The following is a 16,761-nucleotide window of genomic DNA, read 5'->3' on the forward strand; positions in this document are numbered from 1 at the left end:
ATTTATAAATACTCACAGAAGTTTCATTTTATAGTAGGTTATTACTGTAGATTCAGGAAAACTTGTATGAAAGGTCTTTTCATCTGTTTTCTGGTTTATAGAAATGCAGATTGGGAAATCACATAATATAAATGGCAAGTTAATATTCTGACTCTGAAATAGTTTAGGTTTAATTTTTATCTATGTAATCTTAATTTTCAAATCCTTTTTATTTTTTGTTTCTACCCCTCTAAATACAACTATTTAGAAAGCAGCGTTCACATTGATGAAATAAACTATGAAACATGATAGATGGAAAAACAAAAGGCATGACACACATATATGGAACATGATATGCAACTGAGAAATAAAAAAAAAATGACAAAGAAAATAACAGGAAAGAAGACACTTACTCTGGTGTTTGCATGTTTCTCTTTTCCCTAGAAACAAAACAGAATTTATGAATTAAATAATAGCATTGATATTTGGAACATTAAGACTATATGCTCATGGGACCTTGCATGATGTGGAAATGCTGACATTGTTATTATTAAATGCAAACAGGCAGCATTTGCCACCAGATCTGTGACACTTCTTGGATGAGTACACATATAGAGATGGAATACTGATGAGAAACACACAGAAAAATGAAAAAAAAAAACGGAGGTTAAGAATCAAGCTCCTGATTGAAATAAATTCTATGACATCATGAAATCAGGTTACATGTAAAAATGAAAGAATTTGTTACTTGCTGCTTTATTAATTTTTTCCCCTTCGGTTTGACTACCCTGACTTCTGGATAATCTCGGGAGATTACTTTAATTGACACACATGTCCTGAAAGTACTAACTATTCATGAGGTGAAGACTCATGACTTTAATTATATTCTTGCTTTCATTAATTTACTTCTAAGGTTTATTTTGTAATTTTAATATTTTCGACATTTAGATTGTGTCAACCCCGTTTGACAGCAGAACAATTTCAAAAATAATTCTGACCATCACTTCTGAGCAAATGGACTAAAACAATTTATTTATTTAAAGTACAATTACCACGTCTATAGATTCCACAGTCTCTGCTCACACAAGATGGCTTGTATAACCAAAATATCTAGCCTCAGTTATCCTTGGGACTGTTTTGAGAGTATGAACGTACAGTTAGCCTTAATAATTTTTGAACAAAGTAATTACGTCTCCTAATTTGATTTTCTAGACTCAAAACCATTTTAACTCCTTTTGAAGGCATAAAGTACTGTAGTTTGACTTGAACACAGTTTCATTTATAAAATATTTTATGAACGAAATGAAACTTTGCTTTTAATGGAGTCTTATATGCTGTTACCTTTGTAGATTCTATAATTTCTTATTAGTGTTTTAAAGTACTCACACTCCTTCCCGTCGGCAGCACATAATATAAGCAAGTATTAGAAAAAGGACCAATGCTACTGCCGAGGGCACAGCCAGTGTAATTAGGAAATCCGTGTAATAGTCTCTGCTTTTCAAAGAATCGGAAGGGGGTTTGTATTCTCCACCATCGGGTAAAATCCCCTCTCCACGAATCACTTCCTGATAGGTGGACACTTGCTTTGTTTTATCAACCTGATACAAAAGAAGACAATTACACAACAAATTAATAGCTTTAAACAGTAAAAGATTTTTAGGAACTAGACATATCAAAACATATTTTGATAAATTACCTAAAAAGAAATCTTTTCCAATTACTTTATCACCTTGAATTTGCAATTAAACTTACTGGAGTTAGGGAAAGGTGACGGATGAAAGTAATATAAATTTAGAGCTTTATCCTGACCTACTATGTTCTTCCCACCACATATATACATAACAACATATACGTGTGTACATATGTACATATATATATATACACATACATATAAAGAAAGAGCACATACACGAGTGAGCGCGCATCTCCTGGTGGTGCAACGGTTAAGTGCTCAGTTGCTAACTGAAAGATGGGGGTTTGAACCCACCAGCTGCTCCGCAGGAGAAAAGAGCTGGTGATCTGCTCCCATAAAGATTATAGCCTAGGAAGCCTAAGAGTCAGTCCTACTCTATCATAGAGGGTCTCTATGAGTCAGAATTGACTCAACAGCACACAACACCACCATATATACATACAAAAAAATCAAAACCAAACCCGTTGCCATCAAGTTGATTCTGACTCACAGTGACCCTACAGGACAGAGCTAAATGGCCCCATAGGGTTTCCAACGCTGTAAATCTTTACAAAAGCAGACTCCCATATCTTTCTCCCACAGAATGGCTGATAGGTTTGAACCACTGACCTTTTGGTTAGCAGCTGAACATTTAACCACTGTGCCACCAGGGCTCCTATAGATTAGATAGATAGATAGATAGACAGACAGACAGACAGACAGATAGATCGGTAGATACACACACATAAAAAAAAACAAACCTCTTGTCGAGTTGTCGAGTCAATTCTGACTCATAGCGACCCTACAGGACAGAGTAGTACTGCCCCACAGAGTTTCCAAGCAGCGCCTGGTAGATTTGAACTGCCAGCCTTTTGGTTAGCAGCCGTAGCACTTAACCACTACGCCACCAGGGTTTCCTTGCATATATACACACAACAATAAATAACTGCTCTTTTTCAGTTTTCTTTCTTCAAATCAGAAGTCCTTCACATTACTACATAAATTTCTTGTTTCCTAATGACAAATCCCTAGGGAACCATAAACTGGCCGATAACCAGTATGGTGTCTAAGGTTAATGAAAAAGAAAAGGAAAAAATGAGGGACAATTTCCAAGTGAGCACAACCTTGATCTTTCTCCCATCCAGCTGACAGAAGTAAATTTTAGAAAAGATCATTTAAGGAACACGTAAGCTATGGAATGCTCTCATAATACTAAATTCTATCCTTGAACTGAAAACACAAAATACCATGTTAATTTACCTCCACATCAACTGAACTGCTTTCACTGAGTTGCATTTAATTACACATTTATATAGAAGATCACTAAATGAAAAGCAGCCACATGAAATTTACTACATTTGTTATTTTAAAAAATGGGGTGAACATTATTCGTGGCATTATTCAGTATCCTCTCCCAAAAAAACTCCACTTGAAGAATTTTGATAATAATGCAATACCAGTAAGAAACTTTATTTTCTGCCAAGGAATTGACACTCCGCCTCCTTTTAAAGAATAAGAAGTAAATAACTGATTAACTTCTCCATTTTTATCCTGGACATTAAGAGGCTTGTCGTCAAATTTTATGGTATGACTTTTTTCTTTATGCCTCTGGAAGCTTTTTGTGTGGTAAGATAAGGAATACAAATACACATATAATAAAAAGTGAAAATTTATAAAGCACTTCCCCAGAAACTAAAATCTTTAAGGCATAAATATTTTAAAGATTTTAGAAAGTAGATAATATTCCTAAACATAAGTTCATTTTACAGTCCAACCATAGGTAAAATCGCGCTGTTAAGGGCTGCTGTCTACTAACTCTGGAACAAGGATTTGATTCAGGTTATGTTTGTAGCTGTTCAGTCTTTTGCACCCCAGTATAATTAACACTGTGGCAGAAACACTGAGCTCTGTAACGCCAACGTTTATCTATAGTACGAATAAACCACAACAATTTAATTATTTTATCTCATTTAAGAAAGCATTATTTTCCTAAGACACAAGGGCATGAAAAGGCATCCAGGACACAAAGCCACAGGGCGTGCTACACGCTGCAACGTGAGTAACAAGTTCTCCAATACAGGATCTTGGAAAGATCTCTGCAGTTGGCTCCCTAAGACATGAAGTGACAGTTGTGTTTACGTGTCAATAACTGTTCAAATGTCAACTTTAAACTTAGATCTAATTCACTCACCACCAATCATCAAGAGCTGACAGAAGTTAAATCTAAAGGTCACCAAAGAAGTAAAACAACTTCCCTGCCTTTTAGATAGTAGGATCAAAATACTATATATATATAATGCAATAATTACACACTATACATTTATATTTGTCATTGTTAGTTGTTGTCAAGTTGATTCTGACTCATGATGACTCCATGTGCGCAGATTAGATATTTTATCTAACAGGCTTCTAGCATGCAACTTAAAAAAGTGGTTTAGAATGGAATATTTAATTTTTATGAATTTATGCTTAAGGTTGTGAGTAAGATTCTGACTTTGCCCATTTGGAAATGTTTCTTCTCTCTTGAATTTTCCCTACAATTTGAGTTCCCAGGATACTGAATCATAGCACGATATTCCTTTTTTCAGATGTATTATTGTACTCTCATCTTTCCTTCCAAAGTGGGGTAGTGGTAGCATATTTAAGAAGAGACATTTTGCAGATGTCACACTGGCTCCATAATCTCCCTAATTTAGAAACCACCTGGACATTCAGGGGTCCATCTGGACCACCCGCTAAGCTAACCCAGCCCCAGGAACTAATTAAGGGTAAAGTGAGTACAATAGTGGAGATACTCTTTCCTAAATCAATGTTCTGTCAATGAGCTGGCCAAATCCTTAAAGTCAAGGCAAGTCAATTGCAGTTAACAAAGTAAACACAAGATTTGTCCCTAAAAGCAATCCAGGTTTCAAACTTTATCTCCAGCCACATCACTCCTGATTACATTTGCAAAAAACAAACGAAAACAAAAAACTCACCAATGAAATTTTGCACCAGTCAATGTAAAATTGAGTACGAAATTTTTTATCACATGTTATTACAGGCTCCATTTCTTGACTGCATCTCAGTTGGTTTTGTGGATTTTCGACTTCTCGTAAACAAGAAGAAAATGGGACATCGGCACCAACCATGACATAAACTCTGTAAAAATGAGAAACTCTCAGGTTATCCTTTAAGAAAATTGAAAACGCTGAAAAACAATCTACCCTGAAAGCAGAATTCATCTTTTTGAATTAAGGGATTATCTAAAATCATCCCTGAGGGAGGGACCTAGGTTTTAAAAGCAGTGATTCATGTAGGGGCTTCCTTTCGTTTGTTCCTTTATCCAACCAATATTTACTAAGTGCCTTGGTGTACCAGACACTCTCTCAATTCTAAGTTAATTTCTAAAAAGTTTACATAACCCTATTTACTTCAGCTCAAAATAATTATGTGTTGCATTTTGCTTAATTTATTTGGTAGATTTCCATCAACTCTGTATTTCAAAAACTTTTTACTTAAGGCAAATTGTTTAGAAAATAATATGATCCTTAAAATAATAAATAATTATAAGTAATAAATGTACATTTTTATTTCATTTTAGCAAGACTGTGAAGATACATCCCTGGAGGTATGAAGAGCTTTAGGCAGACTTTGCTATTCAACCCAACAGTTACGTCTGTCAGCTTCTTACTAGGCAAACCCCTATGTGTCTGGTCTCTCAATAGAATTTCTCTCAATCTTTTATCTAAGAAGTTGATTTAATTAAAGAAAAAACTACTACAGGTATGTGTTTAGTAAAGACACACCAAAAACCAAAATCAAACCTGTTGGTGTTGAATCAAATCTGACTCATAGCGAGCCTATAGGACAGAGTAGAACTGCCCCATAGAGTTTCCAAGGAGCACCAGGTGGACTCGAACTGCTGACCTTTTGGTCAGCAGCCATAGCACTTAACCACTATGCCACCAGGGTTTCCAAACACACACTAGGCAAACAAAATTTATTCTCCTTGGTGTATCTCAGCAATTGTTCTTGCTGTTGTGTACCGTTGAGCTGATTCCAATTCATAGGGACCTTATATGACAGAGGAGAAATGCTCCACAGGGTTTCCTAGGCTATAATCTTTATAAAAGGAGCCTAGTGGTACAGTGGTTAAAGCACTCAGCTACTAACCAAGAGGTCGGCAGTTCGAACCCACCAAGAGAAAGCTGTGGCAGTCTGCTTCCATACAGCCTTGGAAACCCTATGGAGCAGTTCTACTCTGCCCTATAGAGTCACTATGAGTCAGAATCAACTCAACACCAGTGGTAGTAACCTTTACAGGAGCAGATCACCAGATTTTTCTCTCGTGGAGCCACTGGTAGGCTTGAACCACTAACTTTTTGGTTAGCAGTCTAACGCTTAACCTTTGTGCCACCAGGGCTCCTTAGCAGAGGAAAAAATTAGAATAAGAATTTTACCATAAAACAGAAGGTAATGAAAATAGCATCTAAATAATTTTGGAGCAGCCTGACAAGAATTTCACGTATCTTTCAAAAGAAAAGAAAAAACCCAAGAAATTACTCTAAATATTATTTCTTTTCTTAATAACAATGCTATATTTACTTATGAAAGAAATAAACCTATTGAAATTCCAACTGTCTTGTTTGCAGAAATTGGCAAGATGATCTTAAAACTAATATGGAAATCCAAGGAATTCAGAATAGCCAAAACAATCTTGAAAAGAAAAACAAAGTTGGAAGACTCACATTTGCTGATTTCAAAATTTACTACAAAGCTACAGTAATCAAGACAGTGTGGTACTGGCATAAGAACAGACATAGAGATGAATGAAACAGGATTCAAAGTCCAGAAATAAATCCTAACATTTATCATAAATTGGTTTTTGACACAGGTGTCAAGATAATTCAACAGGGGAAAGAATAAGCTTTAAAACAAACGGTGTGGGACAACCGGATACCCACCCAGATATTCATATGCAAAAGAATGAAGTTGAACCCCTACCTTACAGCATATAGAAAAATTAACAAAAAATGAATCAAAGACCTAAAACTACTAAACTCTGAGAAGAAAACATAGGTGTAAATCTGCATGACCTTCAATTAGGGAACAGTTTCTTATTTTTTTTTTCCTTAGATATAACACCGAAAGCTCAAGCAGTAACAGAAAAAGTTAATAAACTGAAGTACATCAAAATTTAAAACTTTTAAGTTTCAGAGGACATCATCAAGAAAGTAAAAAGACAACCCACCAAATGGGAGAAAATTTTTGCTAATAATACATCTGATAAGGAATTTGTATCTAGAAAAAAAATATGTGTACATATATAAAGAACTTTTACAACTCAATAACAAAAAGACAAATAATCCAATCTAAAAATGGGCAAAGAATCTGAGTAGACGTTTCTCCACAGAAGATATACAAATGGCCAATAACCAGATGAAAAGATATTCAACATCATTAGCCAACAAGGAAATACATATAAAAACCACAATGAGATACTATTTCATGTCCACTAGGATGCTATTATTAAAAAGACAGATAATAACAAGTATTGGCAAAGATGCAAAGCAACTGGAATCCACATATATTGCTTGTGGGAATGCAAAATGATGCAGTTGCTTTGGAAAATAGTTTGGCAGTTCCTCAAATGTTAAACACATCCTAGCAAATTCATTCCTAGGTATCTACCCAAGAGAAATGAAAATGTATGTCCACACAAAAACTTTCACATGAATGTTAACAGCAGCATTATTCATAATAGCCAAAAAGTAGAAATAACCTAAATGTCATCAACTGATGAATGGAAAAATGAAAGGTGATATATCCATACAACAGAATATTACTCAGCAAAAAAAAAAAAAAACGATATGAAGTACTGGTTCATGCTACAACACAGATGGATCTCGAAAACTATATGCTAAATAAGGAAGTCAGTCACCAAAGACCACATAGTATATGGGTCCAGTCATATAAAATGTCCAGACTAGGCAAATCTATAGAGACAAAAAGTAAACTAGTGCTTGTCTAGAGCTTTCAGGGTGAGTAGAGTGACTGCTAATGAGTACAGAGAAAAGAGGGGTTTGGGATGATGAAAATGTTCTAAAATTGATTGTGGTTTTTATTACACAACTTTTAAATATATTAAAAACCACTGTATGCTTTCAATAGGTAAGTTGTACAGTATGTAAATTATATCTTAATAAAGTTGCTATTTAAAAAAAACAAACAAAATGGAAGTGCACTATAAAAACTCAATTATCTAAATGAAAGTATGAATTCACCCCCAACTTTGTCCCACAAATTCATTTGGTTGTTCCTTATACTGAATTTATATTAGGATTCAAGATTCATTTGAAAGAATATTTTAAAAACTATGTTACCTTTGGGAAATAAATAATATATAATGGACTAAAATTAAAGGTCAATTTAATAAGTAAAAATTCAAAACAAAAGTAGATATAAGAAGTCACTAATAAAGTTTTTTTTTTTAATAAAGTTTAGATGATCAATGAAAATAAACATATTCCATTTAAAACCAGGTATTATTTTTATGATTTACATAAAGCCAATTTCTGTCCCCTTAATAACTACTTAGCCAATACCATATTTTTCTTGATAACTGTAAAATATAATTTTAATTTTCAGTTTGAAAATACAAAAATAAATGTTTCTTACAACAATTAACAACCCTTTTGCTTAAACATGACATTGATTTGCATTTGTAATTGGTAAGGTTGTTTTAAGGTTGTTAAATTAATTCATTCAAAATTAATGTAAATGGACAGAAGAGGTTTAAGTGCTTTGAAATGCTCTATTTTCTTCCTTAAATTATAAAAGTAATATAAAAACACTGCAGACAACTTAGGATATAAAAACAGAATTTATTTATATTACCGAGATAACTATTTTCACTTTTCAATGTACCTTCCAGAATATTTTCAAACACATATATTTTAACCTAATTGCAATCATCTCTAAAATAAAATCTCACATCTTGCCTTTTCACTTAACACATCATAAGCATTTTCCACATTGTACACTCTTTGTAATTATAGTTGTATGGCCATGTAATTTTTTAAGTGTACATGATTTATTAAGCAATTATTTCAGAGTTGGACATGTAAATTGCTTCCAATTTTTTAATGTTATATATAATATTACAAAGACCATCTCTGCACATATTCTTTAATGTTCCTACCTAAAAAGAGATGTCTAGAAGTGGAGGCATTTTTATGACAGTTGACACATACTGCCAAATTACTTTCATCTCTACTTGGATGATCCATAAGCTTCTCAAACATAATATGCTCCCAAGTGAGCTCATCATCACCCCACCCCGCCTCCACCTGTCCCCTTCTATCTTCCTCTCTCTCCATGATTGGCATTCCCAGTTGCTCAAGCCATGAACTCGAGTACCATCATTACTGACTCCTGTCCTCCTATCCACATATTCAATCCATCATCAGTCTCTGACATTTACCCTGAAAAAGCTCTCATACACACCTGTCCACTTTGTTCCATTCTCACTGTTACAGCCCTAGATTGACCCACATCACCTTTCACAGAAAGTCAAGCAACAGCCCCCTAACTACCCACCTTCAACACAGTATTTCTTCTCACTGTGGTCAAAAAAGACAAAAAACTCAAACCTGTTGTCATCAAGGCGATTCTGACTCATGGTGACCCTATATGAGAGAGTAGAACTGCCCCATAGGATTTCCAAGGAGTGGCTGGTGGATTCGAACTGCCGACCTTTTGGTTAGTGGCCAAGCTCTTAACCACTGTGCCACCAGGGCTCATTGTGGTCAGGGAGCCCATTTCCTGAATGAATTAAAGGAAAACTTTACATTGGTTTAAACCATAAACAGCAATGTAGAAGAGAACAAATAGCAAGCTCAAGAATAGTGGGCATTGGATTTGCCTTCTAGGTCCTAAGAGAAAGTGTATTTATTGTTTGTTTTGTAGAACTTGCAGGTTTGAACAGGTTGGATTTTTTTAAGAATTTTGTTTGAGGTCATGCATAACAAAAATAATAACTCTATGCCATGCATTATTAGCAGAGCTTCTAGACTGGAAAGGACATAGTAATCTACTTCTGAAAAATTTGCCAGTGAAAAGCTTATGGATAGCAGTGCAACATTGTCTGATATAGTGCTAGAAGATGAGCCCCTCAGGTTGGAAGATGCTCAAAATACAACTAGAGAAGAACTGCCTCCCAAAATACAGTCAACCTTAATGATGTGGATGGAGTAAAGCTTTCAGGACCTTCATTTGCTAATGTGGCATGACTCAAAATGAGAAGGAACAGCTGCAACCATCCATTAATAATCAGAATGTTGAATGTATGCAATAGAAATCAAGGAAAATTGGAAGTTGTCAAAAATGAAATGGAATGCTTGAAAGAAAATTGGTATCTTACGCATGAGTGAGCTGAAATGGACTGGTATTGACCATTTTGAATTGGAAAATCATACGGTCTACTATGCTGGGGATGACAAATTGAAGAGGAACAGCATCATAGTCACTGTCATTGCAAGATCTATCCTGAAATACAAAGCTGTCAGTGATAGGATAATATCCACATGCTACAATGAAGACCAGTTAATACGACTATTATTCAAATTTGCACACCAACCACTAACTCCAGATGAAGAAAGTGGAGACTTTTACCAATTTCTGCAGCTTGAAATTGACCAAATACGCAATCAAGATACATTGATAATTACTGCTGATTCGAACGTGAAAGCTGGAAACGAGGAAAGATCAGTAGTCGGAAAATACGGCATTGGTGATAGAAACGATGCAGGAGGTTGCATGACAGAATTTTGCAAGACCAACAACCCATTGATTGGAAATACCCTATTTGACAACATAAACAGCGACCATACACATGGACCTCACTGAATGGAATACACAAGAATCAAATCGACTACAACTGTGGGAAGAGAGGATGGAGAAGCTCAATATCATCAGTCAGAATAAGGGAAGCAGGCAATCACGGAACAGACCATCAAGTGCTCATATGCAAGTTCAAGTTGAAGCTGAAGAAAATTAGAACAAGTCCACGAGAGCCAAAGTACGACCTTGAGTATATCCCACGTGAATTTAGACACCATCTCAAGAGATTTGATGCACTGAACACTAATGACTGAAGTTCAGATGAGTTGTGTGATGACATCAAGGACATCAAACATAAAGAAAGTAAAAGGTCACTAAAAAGGCAGAAAAGAAAAAAAGGCCAAAACAGGTGTCAGAAGAGATTCTGAAAGTTGCTCTTGAACACAGGGTAGCTAAAGCCAAAGGAAGAAATAATGAAGTAAAAGAGCTGAACAGAAGATGTCAAAGGGCGGCGCAAGAAGACAAAGTAAAGTATTATAATGAAATGTACAAAGACCTGGAGTTAGAAAACCAAAAGGGAATAACACACGCGGTATTTCTGAAGCTGAAAGAACTGAAGAAAAAATTCAAACCTCCAGTTGCAATACTGAAGGATTCTATGGGCAAAATATTGACTGATGCAGGAAACATCAAAAGAAGATATAAGGAATAGACAGTCCACTGCACCAAAAACAACTGGTCAACATTCAACCATTTCAGGAGGTAATATATGATCAAAACTGATGATATTCAAGGAAGAAGTCCAAGCAGCACTGAAGGCATTGGTAAAAGACAAGGTTCCAGGAATTGATGGAATACCAATTGAGATATTTCAACAAATGGATGTAACACTGAAAGTGCCCGCTCATCTGTGCCAAGAAATTTGGAAGACAGCTACCTGGCCAACCAACTGGAAGAGATCCACATTCATGTCCATTCCAAACAAAGTAGACCCAACAAAATCCAGAAATTAGCAAACAATATCATTAATATCACATGAAAGTTAAATTATGCTGAAGATAATTTAAAATTAATTGCAGCAGTACATCAACAGGCAACTGCTAAAAGTTCAAGCCAGATTCAAATGAACACACAGGACAAGGGATAACGTTGTTCATGTCAGATGGATCTTAGCTGAAAGCAGAGAATACCAGAAAGATGCATACCTATGTTCTATTGACTATGCAAAGGCATTCAACTCTGTGGATCACAACAAACTACGGATAACATTGCCAAGGATGGAAATTCTAGAACACTTAATTGTGGTCATGCAGAACCTGTACATAGATCAAGAGGCAGTTGTTTGAACAGAACAAGAGGATACCACATGGTTTAAAATCAGGAAAGGTGTGCTTCAGAGTTGTATCCTTTCACCAATTTTTTTTCAATCTGTATGCTGAGCAAATAATTTGAGAAGCTGGACTATATGAAGAAGAATGCAGCATCAGGATTGGGGGAAGACTCACTAACAACCTACGATATGCAGATAATACAACCTTGCTTGCTGAAAGTGAAGAGAACTTGAAGCACTTACTGAACAAAAAGACTACAGCCTTCACTGTGGGTTACACCTCAACATAAAGAAAATAAAAATCCTCACAAATAGACCAGTATGCAAAATCATGATTAACAGAGAAAAAATTGAAGTTGTCAAGGATTTCATTTTACTCAGAGCCAAAATCAACGTCCATGGAAGTAGCACTCAAAAAAATCAAACGATGTATTGCATTGGGCAAATTTGCTGCAAAAGACCTCGTTAAAGTGTTAAAAAGCAAAGATGTCACTTTGAGGACTAAAGTACACCTGAACCAAGCCATGGTATTTTCCAACCACCTTATATGCATGCAAAAGCTGAAATATGAATAAGGAACGCAGAAGAAGAATTGACAGGTTTGAATTATGGTATTGGTGAAGAATACTGAAAGTAACGTGGACTCCAGAAGAATGTACAGTCTATCTCGGAAGAATACAGCCAGAATGCTCCTTAGAAGGGAGGATGGCTCAACTTCATCTCATGTACTTTGGACATGTTATCAGGAGGGACAAGTCCCTGGAGAAGGACATCATGCTTGGTAACGTAGAGGGTCAGTGAAAAAGAGGAAGACCCTTAATGAGATGGATTAACACAGTGGCTGTAACAACAGGCTCAAACATAGCTAGGATTGTGAGGATGGCACAGGACCCAGCAAATGTTTTGTTCTGTTGTATATAGTGTTGCTATGAGTCAGAACTGAGTCAGTGGTTATGCATCCTAAAATTATGTTTTTCATAATCTCGTTTTCCTTTTAGGTAGCTTTTTCATTAGCAAAATTTAAAATTTTTAATAAGTAAAATGAAGATAATCTATGGTTTTATGAAAACAGATGAGACAGGAGTATTTTATCAAGTACAACACTCTCGAGCAATGCTAACAAACCATTGTGCCTCACAACGTTAAGAACCAGTATATAACAGATAGAACTTGTGCTGATGAAGTTTTTTTTTTTTTTTTCAGATCTGAACAATTTAATATCCCTTCTTTGAGGTAAAATTCATTTATTGAGGCCTTTAGACATACAAGGTGGATAATCAGTTAAAGGTAAAGAATTTAAGTCAAAACTCGGTCTTTTTCAGCAACAGTCAGATAAAGAGATGTAATGACTGTTAACTGTAAAAGTAATGACAATACTTTATTCTGTATTAGATGTACATAGAAGATAAAAAATGCCTCAGAGAAGATTATGTATACACATTACATGGTGCCTGTGAATTCCTGAGCTCTTGACGGAAGAAGCACTATGCTTCTTGCCTTTGCCACCACCCCCGCTCCGTAACTTCTTTCTTCTGTGCATATCTGCAATCGATCAATCAAAAAGAAAATACAAAAATAAACAGAATTTATGGGATTATATATTTTTTTAACTAAATACACATAATGCCAACCAAACAGCTGCTGTCTAGCTGACTCTGATTCATGGTGACCCCATGTGTACCAGAGTAGGACTGTGCTCCACAGGGTTTTCAACAGCTGATTTTTCAGAAGTAGATTGCCAAACCTTTCTTCCAAGGTGTCTCTGGGTAGACTCAAACCTCCAACCTTTTGGTTAGCAGCCTAACACCTAGGCATTTTCACTACCCAGGAATATATACATAATAAAATAGGGTAAATAAAGGGAAAAGCAACCAAGAATTAGGGAAAAAAATTGGAAAACTGATGGAGTTAATAATTGTTGTAATCCAGGGCATTGAATTCGGCACTAAACTTCCTCTTATCCAAATTAAAATAGAAAAAAAAACAGTAAATATCAAAAGTTCTCATTATTAGAGAGGAGGAGGTATGATGATGGTTCCTTAGAGATCGAAAAGAATTTTCTCATCAGTGACCTTATATGAGAGAAAATGACTGGCATAATGAGCAATGCCCTTTGTAGGTTGATAACAAAGGGAGAAACAGTTTTCATATGGCTTTTTCCCGTAATGGCCTTTACTAAGGCCAAGGGCATGATAGCAGAGCTCACTGTGGGCAGCCCTTGCTGCTAAGAGACAGAGGAACTGGCCCAATTGTGTCAGCCATGCAATGACACCCTCTACAAGCCCCTCCCATCATCATCTTCCTTTTTCAGCCAAACTTCTTTAAAAATACATCCATGTTCAGCAATTCTATTTTCCACCTCCTTGTTCACTCCTTAATCCTCTGAAGTCTGGCTTCCACCTCACCCATCCGCTGGAATTGCTCTTGCCAAGGTCACCAAGGACTTCTTGGTTATCTAATCCAAAGCTCACTTAAAATACATTTAATTTGTGCTCATGACAAAACATTTCTATTTTCAATGCAAATTAAAGTCTAATCAAATTTTTCTTTTACTTCAATATTACACTACCTCAGATATGTACTAAAACAAAGAATAATGTAGCAAAAAAAATGGAGTTGAAGCCAACTACCTGCCTCCCTGATCCCATTTTACCTCCCTTCCTTTCAGGGATAGCCACTTTTCTGAATTTAGGGCTTTTTATTTCCATGTATTTCTTAACTAATGTTATGGTACTGAGCCATAAACAATATATGTGCATGTCTTTTCATATTTGAAGCTTTATATAGTGTCATACTCAATTTTCCTTCTGCAACTTTTTTCAGTGTTATAGTTTTGAGATTATGTCTGTAAATTCCTACCATTCTATTCATTTTCACTTTGTACATATTATACATATACCTTGGAATGGAATTGTTGGGTCATAGGGCACGCACGTGCAACTTCAGCTTTCCTAAAGACTGCTAATTTTTTTTTTCAATTTCTCTTCTAATTTTTCCCCCAATTTACACTCAATATTTTCCCCACATATTTCTTATTTTCAGACTTAATAATTTTGGCCAAATTAATGGACAACAAATGGTATATCCTTATTTAACTTGCATTTCTCTGATGACTAGGCAGGTAGAACATCTTTTCCTATGGTCATTAGCCATTAGGGTTTCCTCTTTTGTGAATTGTCTATTAATATATTTTGTCCATTTTCCTACTAGATTGTCTTTTTATTATTGATTAGCAGTTCTTTATTTTGATACTAATCCATCGTTGATTGATTATATGTATGGCAAAAATCTATTTCCCTGTGACTTATTTTTTGTTGGTATGATATCTTTTCATAAAAGTTTAGATTTGAAGATAGTCAAACTTACCTATCTTTTACTCCATGGTTTGTACTTTTGAGGATTAAGGGGTCCTTTTCTATTCCTAAAGTTCTAAAGATATTCCGTATTTTTCCTAAAGTTTTGCAGTTTCCTCCCTGGTCACGCAGTGGTTAAACATTTCGGCCTCTAACCAAATAGTCAGCAGTTCGAATGCACTAGCCGCTCCTCAAAAACTCTATGGGGCAGTTCTACTCTGTCCTATCGGGTCGCTAGGAGTCGGAAACGAATAAATGGCAATGGGTTTTTTGTTTTTTGAACATTTAGGTCTTTGATCTGCCTGCCACTGATATTTGTGGAGTGAATAAAATTGGAATAATTTCTCCTCAGATAAAAACTGTTGCATAGACCATCTTTCCCTATTGATAAGCAATGTCACTTCAGTAGCTTGTATCAATTTTTCACACACAGATGGATGTTTCTAAGCTTCTTATGGGAACCCTGGTGGTGTAGTGGTTAAGAGCTACGGCTGCTAACCAAAAGGTAGGCAGTTCGAACCCACCACGGGCTCCTTGGTGGGCAGTTGACTCTGTCCTGTTGGGTCACTATGTGTTGGAATCAACTCAACAGCAGTGGGTTATGCGTTATGGGCTAAGCTCCCTATGCTATTCTATTATTGTTGACTGACTTACTACACTTGTACAATTAATTAGTCTTAAATCTGGCAGGGAAGGCCCTCTCCACGTTGTTCATTTTTTCTTCCCCCCAAATTTTCTTGGACGTTATCAGCCCTTTGGACCTTTTCATATAAAATTTAGAGTTTGTCAAGTCCCACAAAAAAAGGGATTTTGATTGGAACTCAGTGAACATATATATTAGTCTTCATCCAATTGAATCTTCCCATCAATGAACCTGGTATATCTCATATTTAATAGGTCTTCTTTAATGTTTTGAAATATTATTTTTATTTGTAAAAACCAAGCACATTTGTATTAGATTTATTTATAGGTTCCTTTTATTTGTCCTTTCTATAATAGTGTATTTTTTCTACTAAGTTTTCTAACTATCGGTATCTGGCGCATAGAAATATAGTTGATTTTCAGATATTAATCTTACATCCATCCAGCAAAACTATTTCCATAATTATAATAATTTATCTGTAGATTCTCTTATTTCTATGTACACAATTATATAATGTCTGAATATTGACAGCTTTATTTTTCCTTTCTAATTCTTTTATCTTTTAATTATTGTTACTATTTATTGGGCTGACTGGTGTTTCAGTTCCATGTTGAATAGAAATGTTGATAGTGGCCACCTTTATGTTTTTCCTGAATTCAGGAAATAATTCTAATATTTCATGATCAAGTTACATGTTTATTAAATAGGTTTTATGGTAGCAATCTTTAACAATTTCATGAGGTTCCCTTTTATTTATAAAGGTAATTTTTATCATGGATGTGTGTTGTATTTTATTAACTGCTTGGTCTGCATCTACTGACGTGATTATATAGCATTTCTCATGTCCTCCTTTGTTAATATGGGAAGTTGCAGATTTTCTAACGTAAAATCAACTCTGCATTCCTGGGATAGACAAACTTGGTCATTATCTAGTTTCTGGATATATTGCTGAATACACCTG

The 16,761-nt window shown here is 35.4% G+C and overlaps 1 protein-coding gene across 2 annotated transcripts in view; it reads right to left on the reverse strand.

The window, feature by feature from the left end:
• Positions 1-16,761, reverse strand: part of SGCE (sarcoglycan epsilon) — an 80,781-nt gene that overhangs the window by 15,251 nt on the left and 48,769 nt on the right. For both annotated transcript variants that reach the window (XM_064289990.1, XM_064289989.1), the window contains 3 exons: positions 4,630-4,792; positions 1,366-1,577; positions 393-419 (listed from right to left, as the gene is read on the reverse strand). In XM_064289990.1, the coding sequence (XP_064146060.1) occupies positions 393-419; positions 1,366-1,577; positions 4,630-4,792 (402 nt within the window). The remainder of the gene's footprint in view (positions 1-392; positions 420-1,365; positions 1,578-4,629; positions 4,793-16,761) is intronic.

Source organism: Loxodonta africana, chromosome 8 (assembly GCF_030014295.1).
Source record: "Loxodonta africana isolate mLoxAfr1 chromosome 8, mLoxAfr1.hap2, whole genome shotgun sequence".
NCBI classification, from domain to species: domain Eukaryota; kingdom Metazoa; phylum Chordata; class Mammalia; order Proboscidea; family Elephantidae; genus Loxodonta; species Loxodonta africana.